Source organism: Thunnus thynnus, chromosome 18 (assembly GCF_963924715.1).
Source record: "Thunnus thynnus chromosome 18, fThuThy2.1, whole genome shotgun sequence".
Classification (NCBI taxonomy): Eukaryota; Metazoa; Chordata; class Actinopteri; order Scombriformes; family Scombridae; genus Thunnus; species Thunnus thynnus.
In genome coordinates this window covers 15,918,490-15,931,678 of record NC_089534.1, presented here as the reverse complement: position 1 = coordinate 15,931,678, position 13,189 = coordinate 15,918,490, and the positions used below count along the sequence as shown (strand labels likewise).

At 38.1% G+C, this 13,189-nt stretch overlaps 1 protein-coding gene across 1 annotated transcript; it reads left to right on the top strand.

The window, feature by feature from the left end:
- The first annotated feature begins 5,474 nt into the window (after positions 1 to 5,474).
- tmed10 (transmembrane p24 trafficking protein 10) lies at positions 5,475 to 11,191 on the top strand. The gene is made up of 5 exons (XM_067571640.1): positions 5,475 to 5,701; positions 6,925 to 7,045; positions 7,504 to 7,577; positions 9,506 to 9,632; positions 9,781 to 11,191. Exons 1-5 carry the CDS (start codon positions 5,525 to 5,527, stop codon positions 9,900 to 9,902), a joined length of 621 nt encoding a protein of 206 aa, XP_067427741.1. The 5' UTR covers positions 5,475 to 5,524; the 3' UTR covers positions 9,903 to 11,191.
- Positions 11,192 to 13,189: the final 1,998 nt, after the last annotated feature.

Genomic DNA, 13,189 nt, shown 5'->3' with positions numbered 1-13,189 from the left:
AGACCTACTTACTGTAGGTATTCTTTAAATCCACAGACACATTAGATTGCTTCTTGTAACTGATTGAATTACATTATTTTATATAGGAGAATTCACATAAAGGGGCAAAGTGATTATTTGCTTCTGTTATGTTTGAGGTATTTAAAAAAATAGAGTGAACAGTGAATTCTTAAAGAAGATTGATCTTACCTCACTATTACTTTCTTATCTTTTTTGGTTTTCTGTATGGTTTTTACATCTTTAGGACATTTGGGTACTTAATTTCAACTCATGCCTTTATGGTGCAGGAGTATGTAGTTATATACATGTGTCTGGCTCTGGATAATTAAATGATGTCTCTCCCATTATCCCTAAACAGAAAGTTGTTATTCAGAAGGCCAATTTATAAGCATAAAGACCATAAATTATCACTGACATAATGGTCAGAGATCAATTTAATTTGAAATTAAAGTAGGTGAGTGATCATAATTTGACACTTTTGTGCTATTTTTACTGCTGAATTCAGTCAAACATCATGTTTTTCCCATTATCATATCAGGTGGTGATGATTTATTAGTTTAGTCTCAGGATTTTTACAACACTTGGCAGCTTTGTCAAAAATAGGGCTTATTGTTACACAATCTGTCATCAAACCAAACCCTTACTTCTCCCTTCTACTTATCATTCTTTCAGCTGACTTGCTCAATCAATCTTTTATCAATATTTCACCATGCAAAGAATCATCGGAAGGCAGATTGCTTAATGATTTAAACACAGGAAATGCGTTGTCGTGTGCGCGTGAGGGACATGTTCGGCGGAAGACTACAAGTGCATAATAAGTAACTTACTCTGACGTTTGAGGCCTTCCAATATGAACACACCCTTTTGTGCAACACAGCCAAGTTATCAGCAGCTGTTACTCTACTTCCTGTATGGACACAGGCCTGCTCCTCCAAAGTACAGCCTGAAATAAATCGGAAGATTAAGATGAATAATACAGTTTAAAGATTCTAAAATTGCAAAAGTACCTCCTTCCGTCTTTCTTGTGTTACACTTTTAAATTGCATGGATTGAACCTGTGTTTTTACACAGCCTCTTGTTCTATTAACACCGTGCTGTTGCATAACAGCCGAATTCCTGAGTGCCTATCTGTTTTCCTTTGCACTTAAGCAGAGCCTCCTTTTCCTCAATAAAAGCTCTATGTGCGACCATGCATTGCCTAATAACTCTGTCTATTAATACCTCTTTGCCAGCCCCAGGGAGATGGGGTGGCAGCAGAAATAGCAGGTGCCTATTGCTTCTTTTAACATCAGCATCAACAGCAGTAAAATTAGACCACTATGACGCCAACCTGCGTCGGTGCTGCAACCCAGGGGAGGAACCAGAGGAGGAAAGTAAGAACGAGGCGAGGGGAGGCGGAGGAGAGCAGAAGATGATGAGGATATGAGGTAGAGAGGATGGCAGTGAGAGGGAGACGGACAGACAGAGAACCCTGCCTGGGTGTAATTGTGAGAGCTGAAGTGATGATGAAACAGCCAGGTACGCCTCCATGCCACGACGACAAGAGCTCAGTTTGGCTCGGCTCCACATGCACAGAAACCTATCCTCTGATGCCTTTGTGTTCTCCAGAGAGGATCATCTTCCCCCTGCAGCCGTGTCTGTCTGAAATGATAAAGGGATACAGTAGTGTGTATAGAATGACGCCAAAAAATACATTTACAGAAGCAAATGAAGAAGAATTTGATATCTCTGATGTGTCTCTTTCTTTACTCTCACATTGCAGATATTCAGTGAAGTGAAGTTTCTGTGGCACAGCCTGTTTGCTCATTTTTGGTAGTGTATGACAAATCAAATCTAGAATGAAGCTCAGTCTCTACTGTGCTCTTATCAGCAAATGTCTGCCTTTTGTTTGTATTTTCAGTATCTATAAGTGATAACAAGCACGACAGCAATTAGTCTTAGGGTGTGTATACACTTGCGTCAGCATACACGCTCATTTAAGGAAGTTCTCTACTCTGTAAAACAGGGCTTTCATTATGACATGCAACGATGAAACTGTGCCCAGAGGTGATAAAAGGTTAGTCAATCAATAGAGAGATTTGCGTTATAGCTTTCCAGATAAAGGCAGCATCTCACCCTCAAGAAATATTTAATCCACAATAAACATGGACCCAAATGTACTTTTAGTATAGTCAAAACATGTAAATTATACAGTAGATTAGTCACAGGTATATGAATATAAAGTTTTGTTAATTTCCTCTCTTGCCGAAAAGCTTCATAGCACGGAGGAGTGTATGACATGCTATTCTTAGAGGTTATTTGACACAATAAGCTACAATACTGGTGGGATTTCTCTGGCCAGTAATTACTGTTCATTTAGTGCCAGACTCCCCACTCAGCAGCGTGTCCTCCTCTCTTCTCGTGGGATCAGTAACAAGGATGTTTCCCTGGAAACTGGACAGCTCTATCATATGTAATTGGGTAATCCCTGAGCTGCTGACAGAAAAATAATAGCTTTTGGGATTTTGAAAAAATACCCCAGCCAACACTGAGCATGATATGTCTGTTTTGTAATCCGGATTTACCGATCACGTACACTGGATGGATTATTATGCAATTGGGGTAATATTAAAGACACTTTTGAGTGTAAATCTATAAATATTAGTAAGCTAATTGTGAACCGCTGGAAGACTATAGTACAATAAAATGAAAAGAGCTGATTCCTGATCTTAGGCAGTATCAACATAAAAACCTAAAGCACATTTCTACAGCCTTAAAAATGTTCACAGGTTCTGAAACAGTTTCACTTCAGCAACACTGTCACCACAACAGACGAAACTCTGGCTTCCTGACTGGTATCAAGGACCTGCAAGGGGGACCTCATCCATTAAACTCCATTAAAAAAATATTTAAGAGCCACAAACTCCCATCTAAGATTATTATTTGTTATTCTGTAAAATGAGTGAAATCCCCAAATCAATCAACTGTGGTTTCCTCAACCACAAACTCACATTTTGGCAGAAGTCCTCCTGTACTCTGCCAATAGCATCAGACTCTGGATCATGGCCATTTTGACCCACTAGGGGGCCCGAGCTCAAAAAAATTACTAGGCTACAGGACCCTGCAAGGACTGGGATCTGACTCGCTCTGTGGGCAGTTCAGGAAACATATCCAGTCTGTACAAAGCACAAAGCACATCCTATATTTTCACCTTTGGCTGCAGCTCATTGTGTGCCATTTATAGTCCACCATCTATTGTTTGTCTCATACTGTCCCCCTTGAATGATGAAAACATGCAACTATATGTCACAAAATACTCCAAGCTCAGATCAGCTTACTTATTTTCAGAACTTTCAATTGCATCTCATGCATCTTCTTTGGTGAAAGGAACTGGATCAGGTGTGTGGAGTTTCAATCATAACAGGTGGTTGTGCAGGTATATGGAGGGAGGTTTAACTCCTGGTCAGTTGATGCTGTTACTGGTTTTGGTCTAGTTTTCCAGGGATTATGCTGGTGCTAATGGGGATCCTAATAAAGAAAGAAAGAATGAGAATTAGGACATTTTTGTCTTAAAATTGACTCCAAGCGACTAATCAATTATCAAAATAGTTGGCTATAATTTAATAGTTGACAGCTAATAGATTAATAGACTAATCGTTGCAGCTCTACCCACTGTTTTGTTCCCACGTAAAGAGCTTTCATGCCCATAGTTCATTATTATGAACTTATGTTTCCATCTCTATGTTTTTCTAATGTTATTAAGGCATGGTGGACTACTCCCAGGGGCACAAACAGGTTTATCCGGCCCTGCACAGTCAGGTTGACCTCACCCTAACCTCATGGGGAAAGACAGGCGTTAGTTGGAGCAACTCCTATTTTTCTAACAATCATTGGAAAAAGAAATGAGGAAAACACAACTAAACATTTATTTTGTGAATGTCAGTATACATCTGGATTCTAGGAAAAAAAGATTATTTTGACACTAAAACCAACCATTCAATTAAGCCTGGAGCCAAGGATGTAATATTACACTATGAAAACAAAAAAACAGAAAGTTCAACAGACTGTCAATTTATTGATTTTACTGGGAAAATCTCACATCCATAAATCCCAGTTCTCCAGGTCTCGCCCATTTTTTGAACTTTTCATGATTGAGTTTAGAAAGTATTTTGAGTCTATCCAACTTATAAACAATAAGACATGTGCACATACAGTTAGTATGCTCTAAGAGTTTTTAAAATAAATCTGATTTTATTGTATTCTTTTTCTATTCTTTTTCTATCTATGTATTTATTATTATTACTTTTATCTCTAATGATACTTTGGCAAATACCTTTCTCTATAATTTACTATGCTTACATTCTTACATTCAAACAAAATATGATACTCGTCTCCCAGACGGTTGTCATTACAAAGGTTGCAGATCCTGTGATTTCTATCCAGCGCTTTATATCTTCCAGTGACCCTGGGAATCCTAGTGTTGTTCACCCTAAAATTGTAAATAGCCTTCCAGTACTTTTTTTTTTTTTTTTTTTTACAACAGATAGGGTGAATTAGAGTAATGTGGGAAAATTTATGCAATTGGCACTTCAGCAATATATTTGGATATGAAGCCAATATATTATGTTCATCTAATCCCTAAGGTGTTTTCTAATCATATCAGAAAAGCCAAATTGTCCCAGATTATGTGCATTTACTAGTGTGGGACAGTTCAGGCTGAAATATGGGACACTCATTGGGAGGCTGAAAGGTCTAAATCACCTTAATTCATAAAATAAAAACTCTGGTCAGTAACACCTAAGGCCAAAGTGTATGCCCAAATTTGATCATTTCAGTAATTCCAATGTTTTTGCTGTTACAGATAGTATTGTATTGTGTTATATTATGTATTATGTATTAATATTAGTAATAGTATTGATAATGTGTTTAAATGCATATTTCACCAAATTAACAACATATATGACTGTACCATATTAGTAAACCCATGCTGTCCGACATTTCAAACCACATTTTCTAAAGTGGGACAATGAAAAATGAAAATGAAAAAAAAAAAAACTTTTCACCATATTATAATATATTTTGAGGCATGAATGTATTGTAAACACAACAATTGGCAATATTGCTTCAATTTATGACAAATTTGTATCCTTAACATTAAATTACTCAAAAGCCTTTGTCACTGACCTAAGACTGGACTTCACAGCAAATACTTTCTGGTGAAAGATTGCCCAAATCTAATGGCATCACATGTATGAAGTCATGTGATTTTAATTACATGACACCCCAGGTTTAATTAGAAAGCAGTCCTATTCATTAGCATTTGGTAGCAAAAGAGAGAGATGCATTTGAGCTTACGTGTACCTAAGACCCTTGTTTTTTTCAGTTTGGGCCCTTGTTTCAACATAGAGAATATGACATGATGTAATTCCCCCTCCAGGCCAGCGGCGGCACTGGAGTGCGCAGCAGGCCGGCTGCCTGAGCTCGGAGCTCGGCGTTAAGCTGGTTCGCTGGCACGGGCTGGTTGGCTGGTCGGTTGAGGGTAGCCATGGCTCGACTCGCTGTGCTAGTGCTGTTACCGGTCCTTATTGAATCGGTTTTTTCCATATCTTTCTTTTTACCGGTCAACTCAAGAAAGTGTTTACGGGAGGAGATCCATAAAGACGTTCTCGTCACGGGAGAATATGAAATAAGCGAACAGGCGAACACCAAAACTAACCTGAAGGTGAGCTCCGAGCCGCGGCTAACTATTAGCTGCAGCCAGCGCAGCCAGCGCAGCCTGCTTTCACGGAGGCCGAAATACCTCCAGACTGCTAATGTCTGTGTTTAACCAAGCAAGAGGTGGTGAAAATTATATTTAATGTTAAAAAACAATCTCAGCTAGTGGTTGTATACAGCTGAGATAAGTGACAACTGTTATGACTGTAGCTAACTCAGGCCCTGAAAACCCGTCTTCCTGGTTTTAGTCGCGTTAGCTAATTAACGTCCAGAATATATTTGTTTGCATCTTGGCACATAATAAAGCAACTTTGACACTAATAGACATCTGTTATATAACAGATTGCTGTGGTTTGTTGGGTTATTGTATGTTATATTGTGTGAAATAATCTCGTCAGTGTCATCATTTGGGCTCTGCTGCTGTTACACGTCAGTCTTACTTAAGCTAGCCACATTAGCACATTAGCTACTTAGCTAATGGCACGTCAACGGCCTCTTGAATACAAGTTTAATTTAATTTAACAGACTTGATTCCCCCCACATATCATACAAGAACGTCTTTTCTCATGATGTTGTTATTAACCCTTTGCATCCTCATCAATAATAACTAATAAGGTTTAGTGTAACAGTCTCCATCTTCTAACAGCTGACACATTAATAACAGTAATTGGTTTGCTGGTTATGGAAAAGAAACTTAATTATTATCCTCGATTAATGTTTTGAATTAATTTTAATGCAGTTAATTAGGGCTGCAAGTAGCTGTTATTTTTTCACATTTAAGTTGTTTTATTTTTTCAATTTAAAGATAAATCTGTTTTTAAAAAATGACAGAAATTGTAAAAAAAAGCACGTCAAAGTTGCCCAGAACTCATTTTAAAAACATTTTTAAAATTACATGTTTTATCAACCAACACTTTAAAACAAACATCATCAACATCAACAACAACAACAAAACTATTTACAATAATGTAAAAGAGAGAAAAGCAGCCAGTACTCATGTTTCTGAATCTGGAGCAAGAACAATATTTGATATATTTAATAATAGTAATAATAATGCATTTAGTTTGTGCTGCACTTTTCATTTGCAGTGAATCCTAAAGTGCTACAGTGCTGCAGCTGAGCAGAAGGCTTTTAAAGTTATTGATTTTCAGTATTCTTGACATTTAATTTTCTGTAGATTAACCACTTCAGCAAAGTTAATATTTCTATAATTGTTTTTTTTTTTTGTAGATCACAGACTCCTCCAGTCACACTCTTTACTCCAAGGAAGATGCAACAAAAGGAAAGTTTGCATTCACCACAGAGGACTATGATATGTTTGAGGTGTGCTTTGAGAGCAAATCCCCCATGGGTAAGTGTGTTAACCTCCAAAACCAATCAACACATTCAGAGCGTTGTGATATAAAAGATCTCGTTTCTCTGCCACACATGTTTACTGATACATAAATAAATACAATGTTACTGTTATCAGCATACACATACAATTAATTTATCTTTATCATTGTGCAAGGAAAAAGAGATTATCGGTGTTATTTGGCTCTTATGTCAAGAAATAAAATGGGCAATGACATTTTAACCCAATTCTAAAATGTTTGTGTATGAAAACATGAATATTTATTTATATATTTTAAAGCAATAATTTATGAGTTAGGAGATAAAACTAATGTTGATACATGCAGGGAGGTTATGATTGGAATGACAGTGAAGAAATCTTAGTGCGTTAGTTGTATTAATGAAGACTTTTTTCAATGCTCAAGATGATGTGAAAATATCAATTAATCATGTTAAATTTGTGCTGTTTTTAATCAGGAACTGGAAGAGTGCCTGACCAGCTGGTCAATCTGGACATGAAGCATGGTGTGGAGGCTAAAAACTATGAAGAGGTAAATGTCTGAGTCCGAGCTGTTGGCTCACTTTTGTTGAATGATGCGGCTACTGCATGCACATCAGGAATGTCTGGCTGCAGCTTGCAGACTAGGTCAGTGGATGAAGGACATTGGTAATGCAATTTGATTTTTAATATGTATATTCACTATTCTGCTTTGAAAAACTAGAAAGCCACAAATGAATTTGATTGCCAGCATTCTTGAGCCTAATGTCAGTTAGAAGACACCCAGATGTCTAAAATACTTAATCCAAACTCTGGGTTGAAATTGGTCTTGGACTCTGAAAAATGAGAGATTGACCTACTTGGTTAATTATGTACACATGTATTAAGTACACGCGTCCACAAAGTAAATACCCTTATTTATCAAACATCTTAGAAACGAATGCAGATTCAAGAGATAAATGACTCTTACAAACCTCCCTGGAACTATTGCACAACATCAAATTATCAAATCAAGTTGAACTGTCAAAACAGGAACTTTCTTATTCAATACCTTATTTACATTCATGCCACAGTAAATATTTTTCTGATTGCAGCAATGCTGATGCCTTTTACTGTTTACGTGGCAATAAGTGTCCACTGTAGAAACACAATAATGATGCCAAAGATGGCCTAATATTAACGTTATGGTGAAATCAGTGGAGGAGGATTAACATTTATCTAAATAGGGACACAGTGTTGTGCATCACTGCTTACGTTACACCACTTTATTTCATTTACCGCTTACTTTTCAGGGCTTTCAGAGTGGATTAGCGCTCGGTACTGCTGCTGCCTCAGGCAACGCTCGATAATAAGCACAGAAGTGATAAAGCTGAGAATCACCCCTCTTCCCACACATGGCGCACGAACATGACGTTCTGTTATCCTGAGTGGGTGTGTAGGTGGGCGTTCAGGGAAAGCTCTTGTGGGCATGCCCGTTTGCGAACTGGTGGGTGGAGCTGAAATGACACATGTATTGACCTACATAGACGGGTGTGTCACTTTGAACAAATTTACAAGCAGTTCAGTACACAGTGTATTAGTATTTGGTTATATGCTGGCCGGAGTCCCTGTGTGTTTTACACAATAGTTGAGAATATGTACTTGGCAGATGCAAGCAGGAGCTTTTAGTGTTTCAAAATTCTGCACTTATTTGATGTTATTTGCCAGATGCAAGTTCTTAATGGTCAAAATGTCCATATCAGGTGCTGCTATACAGTGTAGTGTTGTAGTTCGGTTTCCGTGGTCCACACTTAAGAGAGAGATAGATCCGTTGTTGCCATTAAATTCTAATCAGTTCAAGGTTAACAGACTTATTAGAAGTCAACCAAAAGTCGGTCACATGGACTGACAACACAGCACAGAGAGCAGCTTGTCCTCGAATCGCGAGGTTGGCGGTTTCACAACCTCAGGCTCCTCTTGTCCACGTGCTGAAGTGTCCTCGAGCGAGACATTGAACCCTAGTTGCACTCTATGGGCATCTCCACCACCATCACATGAGTGTTAGTGTGTAAATAGGTGAATGAGAGGGAGTAAAGGAAGTGTCCTGCACCACAACATGAGGGGAAAAGATTGTTGTTAATGTTGTTGTTGTCGTTATTATCAGGTAAATTATGTAAATGTAGCTGTTGAATTTGTCACATGTCACATAACACATAATGTGGCTGGTCCACAAACCAACCACACCAGAGTTTGTTCAAGATCAAAAGCCGCCTTCGCCTGCAGTGCAGCTGTTTGGTTCACACCAAAGATTAAACAGCAGCTTTATCACCAGCCTGCAGTAAATGAACACGACTTAACTGACACACACAAGGCATGTACACAGTCCGAGAGTGACACCTACTGGACAAACTATATAAGAACACTGTTTAAAAACTGAAGTTTTACCTTTTTCTATCACTTCTCTGTGGTTGAGTATCCTCTGTTTTGTTTGTTTTTTTCCAGATTGCTAAAGTGGAGAAGCTGAAGCCTCTGGAGGTCGAACTGAGACGACTGGAGGACCTGTCTGAGTCCATCGTCAATGACTTTGCTTACATGAAAAAGAGAGAGGAGGAGATGCGGGACACCAATGGTAAGAAAACATTGAAGTGAAGATAGAGGGAATAATAGAAAAGTTCTTAAGGGGAAGTTTGTTTTTGTTGGTTAGTTCATTGTATGATCAAAAAGTATCTCTATAAAAATAACACAACAACCGTCTTTTTTTTCCCCCCTCTTAACAGAGTCCACCAACACACGTGTGCTGTACTTCAGCATATTTTCCATGTGCTGTCTCATTGGGCTGGCCACATGGCAGGTCTTCTACTTGCGGCGCTTCTTCAAGGCAAAGAAGCTGATCGAGTAGAGCAGCCCCTGGCTCCGTACCTCAGGGGGACGCTGTCAGTCAGCCAACACATCCCAACATCCACCCTCCTTGGACTAGCTTCAGCAAACAACAGCAAGTGGGGTTGAGGGGCTCAAATTCTAATTTCTTCATGGCTGTGAGCGAGAGAGAGTACCAAGGTTGTCCTCTGAGAAAAAAAAAAAAAAAAAGATTCACCTGCTTATTTAGTGGTTTGAAACATGAAAAGCGCTGTAGGGAGAAATGCACTGTGAGACATGGGGAGACGTATGTCACTGCATAGGTGAGATACGTCCATCTCATAGTAGTTCACGTTTCTGTCTGCACTGTTTTTTGAATGTTGCAGCTTGCTGAATAAGAACTTGTTCCTTCAAATCTGTTGAACAGTAACGTTTGATTTTGAGCTCAGTTTGAATGGATGTGCCATGAGAGAATGTCTTTTGCCCTTCTGTTGATGTACACATTCTTTGCCATGCCAAGCAAACTAGATCCTTGGTGCCCTTTTTATCAAGTGAAGGCTATTTGAAATGGTGGCTTGTTGATACTTTGATGAAAAAATTGGCAACCACTGAACTTCTGTGTTAAGTCACTTAATTTGCATTCATGTTTGGTAGCTAAATTTAACCGTGTCTTTAGTTTGTTTTCATATTGTAAATGCTACTTAGTTGCTTCTACAGGTTTTTTTTTTTTTTTTTGATGCGGGGGGTTGTGAGTTGTCAGAGTGATTTTCTCTGGTTTATAAATTAGGTCACGTGTATGAGCTCTTGCACGTTCTAGTCTTGTTTTTGAAACACCTGAACAGTCACCAATCAAAACAGGCAGCGTCATATGTATGTGTGGCTCCAGCCCCGAATAACTTAACCACCTGACTTCTGTGAGATCACAGTTCATGTGCAGCAGATGGAGGTATCGAAGGGAAATGTACAGTAGGTTGTCTAAACATGTTCTGGTATTCCCTTTCAGTCATTCGCCCCTTTTCTTCACACACACTGGTAAATTATATATTCTTTTGAATTTATCAAAATATCACTTCCCAATTACAGTACTTGCAGATCCATCCAGCGTGCTTGTTTTCTTTAGAAATGCTTATGAGGTTTGGGTTACAGGAGAATGTGGGTGGTTGCAAATATTCAGATTGTTTCTGATGGGGATTAATTAAGGCATCTGTCATGGGTACATTTTTAACAATGAACATGCGCTTTGTGCGCAATCAATGATTTTTATGTTGACTGATAAATTTTGTAAATTTGTGTTGGGCTTTTATTCAATAAAATATTGGATGGATTTACATTTATGTTGGTGTAGTCTAATGTGTAATTTTGCCACTTAGGATGTTAAAATATGGATTCTGAAATACTTTCAGACTTTAAAAAGTATTTGAATGAGCTACAGGTTTAGGCTGTAATCATATCACAGTATTATAAGTACTAGTACTTAAATCGGTAAAGGACAAGATTGCTAGCAGTATAGCATGAAACGGAAAAGGTAGAAATATTTAAAATATTTTCTATCTTCACTATAATGAAGCAAAGCTTAGATTGTGTGGCTGGTCACAATATTGACCAACAAAATCTATTTTTCAGTTTCTACGGATTATGTGCAATGTTCATGTATAATATCTTAACTTGTCTTGAGGAGGTTTGATCAGTGTCACCTGTTTGATGTAAACAGACGTGACCACGTCTGTTTACATCCTCATTCACTTTAACGAGAGGATGGGGCCATTACATTCATTTGGATGACACTTTTATCCAAAGCAACTTACAATAAGTTCATTAAAACTCCATAGCAACAAGCACAAAGTGTCATCATCCCTCCCAAACGAACAAAAACTAAAAGTGTGTACGTTGCTACAGTACAAGGAATCATTCTGAAACTCATCACGTCATAAAAAAAACTCCACAACGGAAGGTGAGCAATCCGTCATATTAGTTAGACACAACAAATAGTTTTGTTTGATAAAATCTTGGAAAATCCCATTTGTTGGCCAGTGGGATAATATAGGAGCTTTAATATAGGAGTAACATTTTAGTTACTCATTCTTGTTACAGTTTCTCTTCATTGATTCAAATTGGCTTAAAGTGAGGTTAGAGACATCCTCGATAAAGACGAGCACTCAGAGGATACCAGCAACATTACAATTATCCCCCAGACTGAAACACAAATGCCATTTCAATTATTATTATTATTCTGACTGTAACAGCTCAGACCTCATCTATGATGGAGAAACTTATCATTTCATCAGCTGAACTTTTTCTTTTTGACGGACCAGACAGTTATCAGATGGTGGAAAATTGTAGTTTGAATGAGACCCCCCATCACCTTACATGTTACAACACCACTATATGAGACAACAGACAAATTTAATAAATACCATGATGAGGAGCTCGCTTATCGTATATGATGTCAAAACAAAATCTCAGATGAGATAAAAACCGGGGGAGCAATGCTACAAATTATCCAAGAATTCAAATGTTAAGCAATATTCCAGCATATGACGTGGTCTATGAACTGACTGCTGTGAAATGTTCCAAGGAGAAAAAGTCAAATCCAGTGGAAAAGTACTCAGACCATGGACAAGCAACTCAACCTGACCACTGATGAACTGTTGACAAATAGAACAATAATCAGGCATAGATAGCTATTTAAAAACAGATACATGGAAATTAATGGCAATAAATAATCTGTTTAAAAATATATTAAAATCATAGACTGCAACATTGTTATGGTGTTAGTGTTAAATTGTTATTGCATACTTTGTTCATATATTTTGAGTTGAACTGTGTATCTTTTTTTTTGAAAAGGGATAATTGAATGGGTCAGATTAAGTGGAACAAGGAATTAAAGATGACCTGTTCACATGAAAATAGTTTACTCAAATGGGAAATGACTAAAATAAACAGGTTTAACCCATTAAATTAAAAGAATACAGACCAGTCTTAAATGAAAACATACAGACGGATGACAAATCAAAGGAAAAACCTGTGCAGGCCTGAATGCTTGACCCCTACAGTGAGGGGATCTGGTGGCTCTGTTATGCTGTGAGGGGCATTTTGCTGGTATGGTTTGGGTCCACTTGTCCCCTTAGAGGGAAGGGTCACTGCAAATCAATACAAAGGTGTTCTGAGTGATCACCTTTATCCTGTGATGAAACATTTCTATCCTGATGGGAGTGGTCTCTTCCAGGATGACAATGCCCCCATCCACAGGGCACGAGGGGTCACTGAATGGTTTAATGAGTATGAAAATGGTGTGAATCGTATACTTTGACCTTCAGTCACCAGATCTCA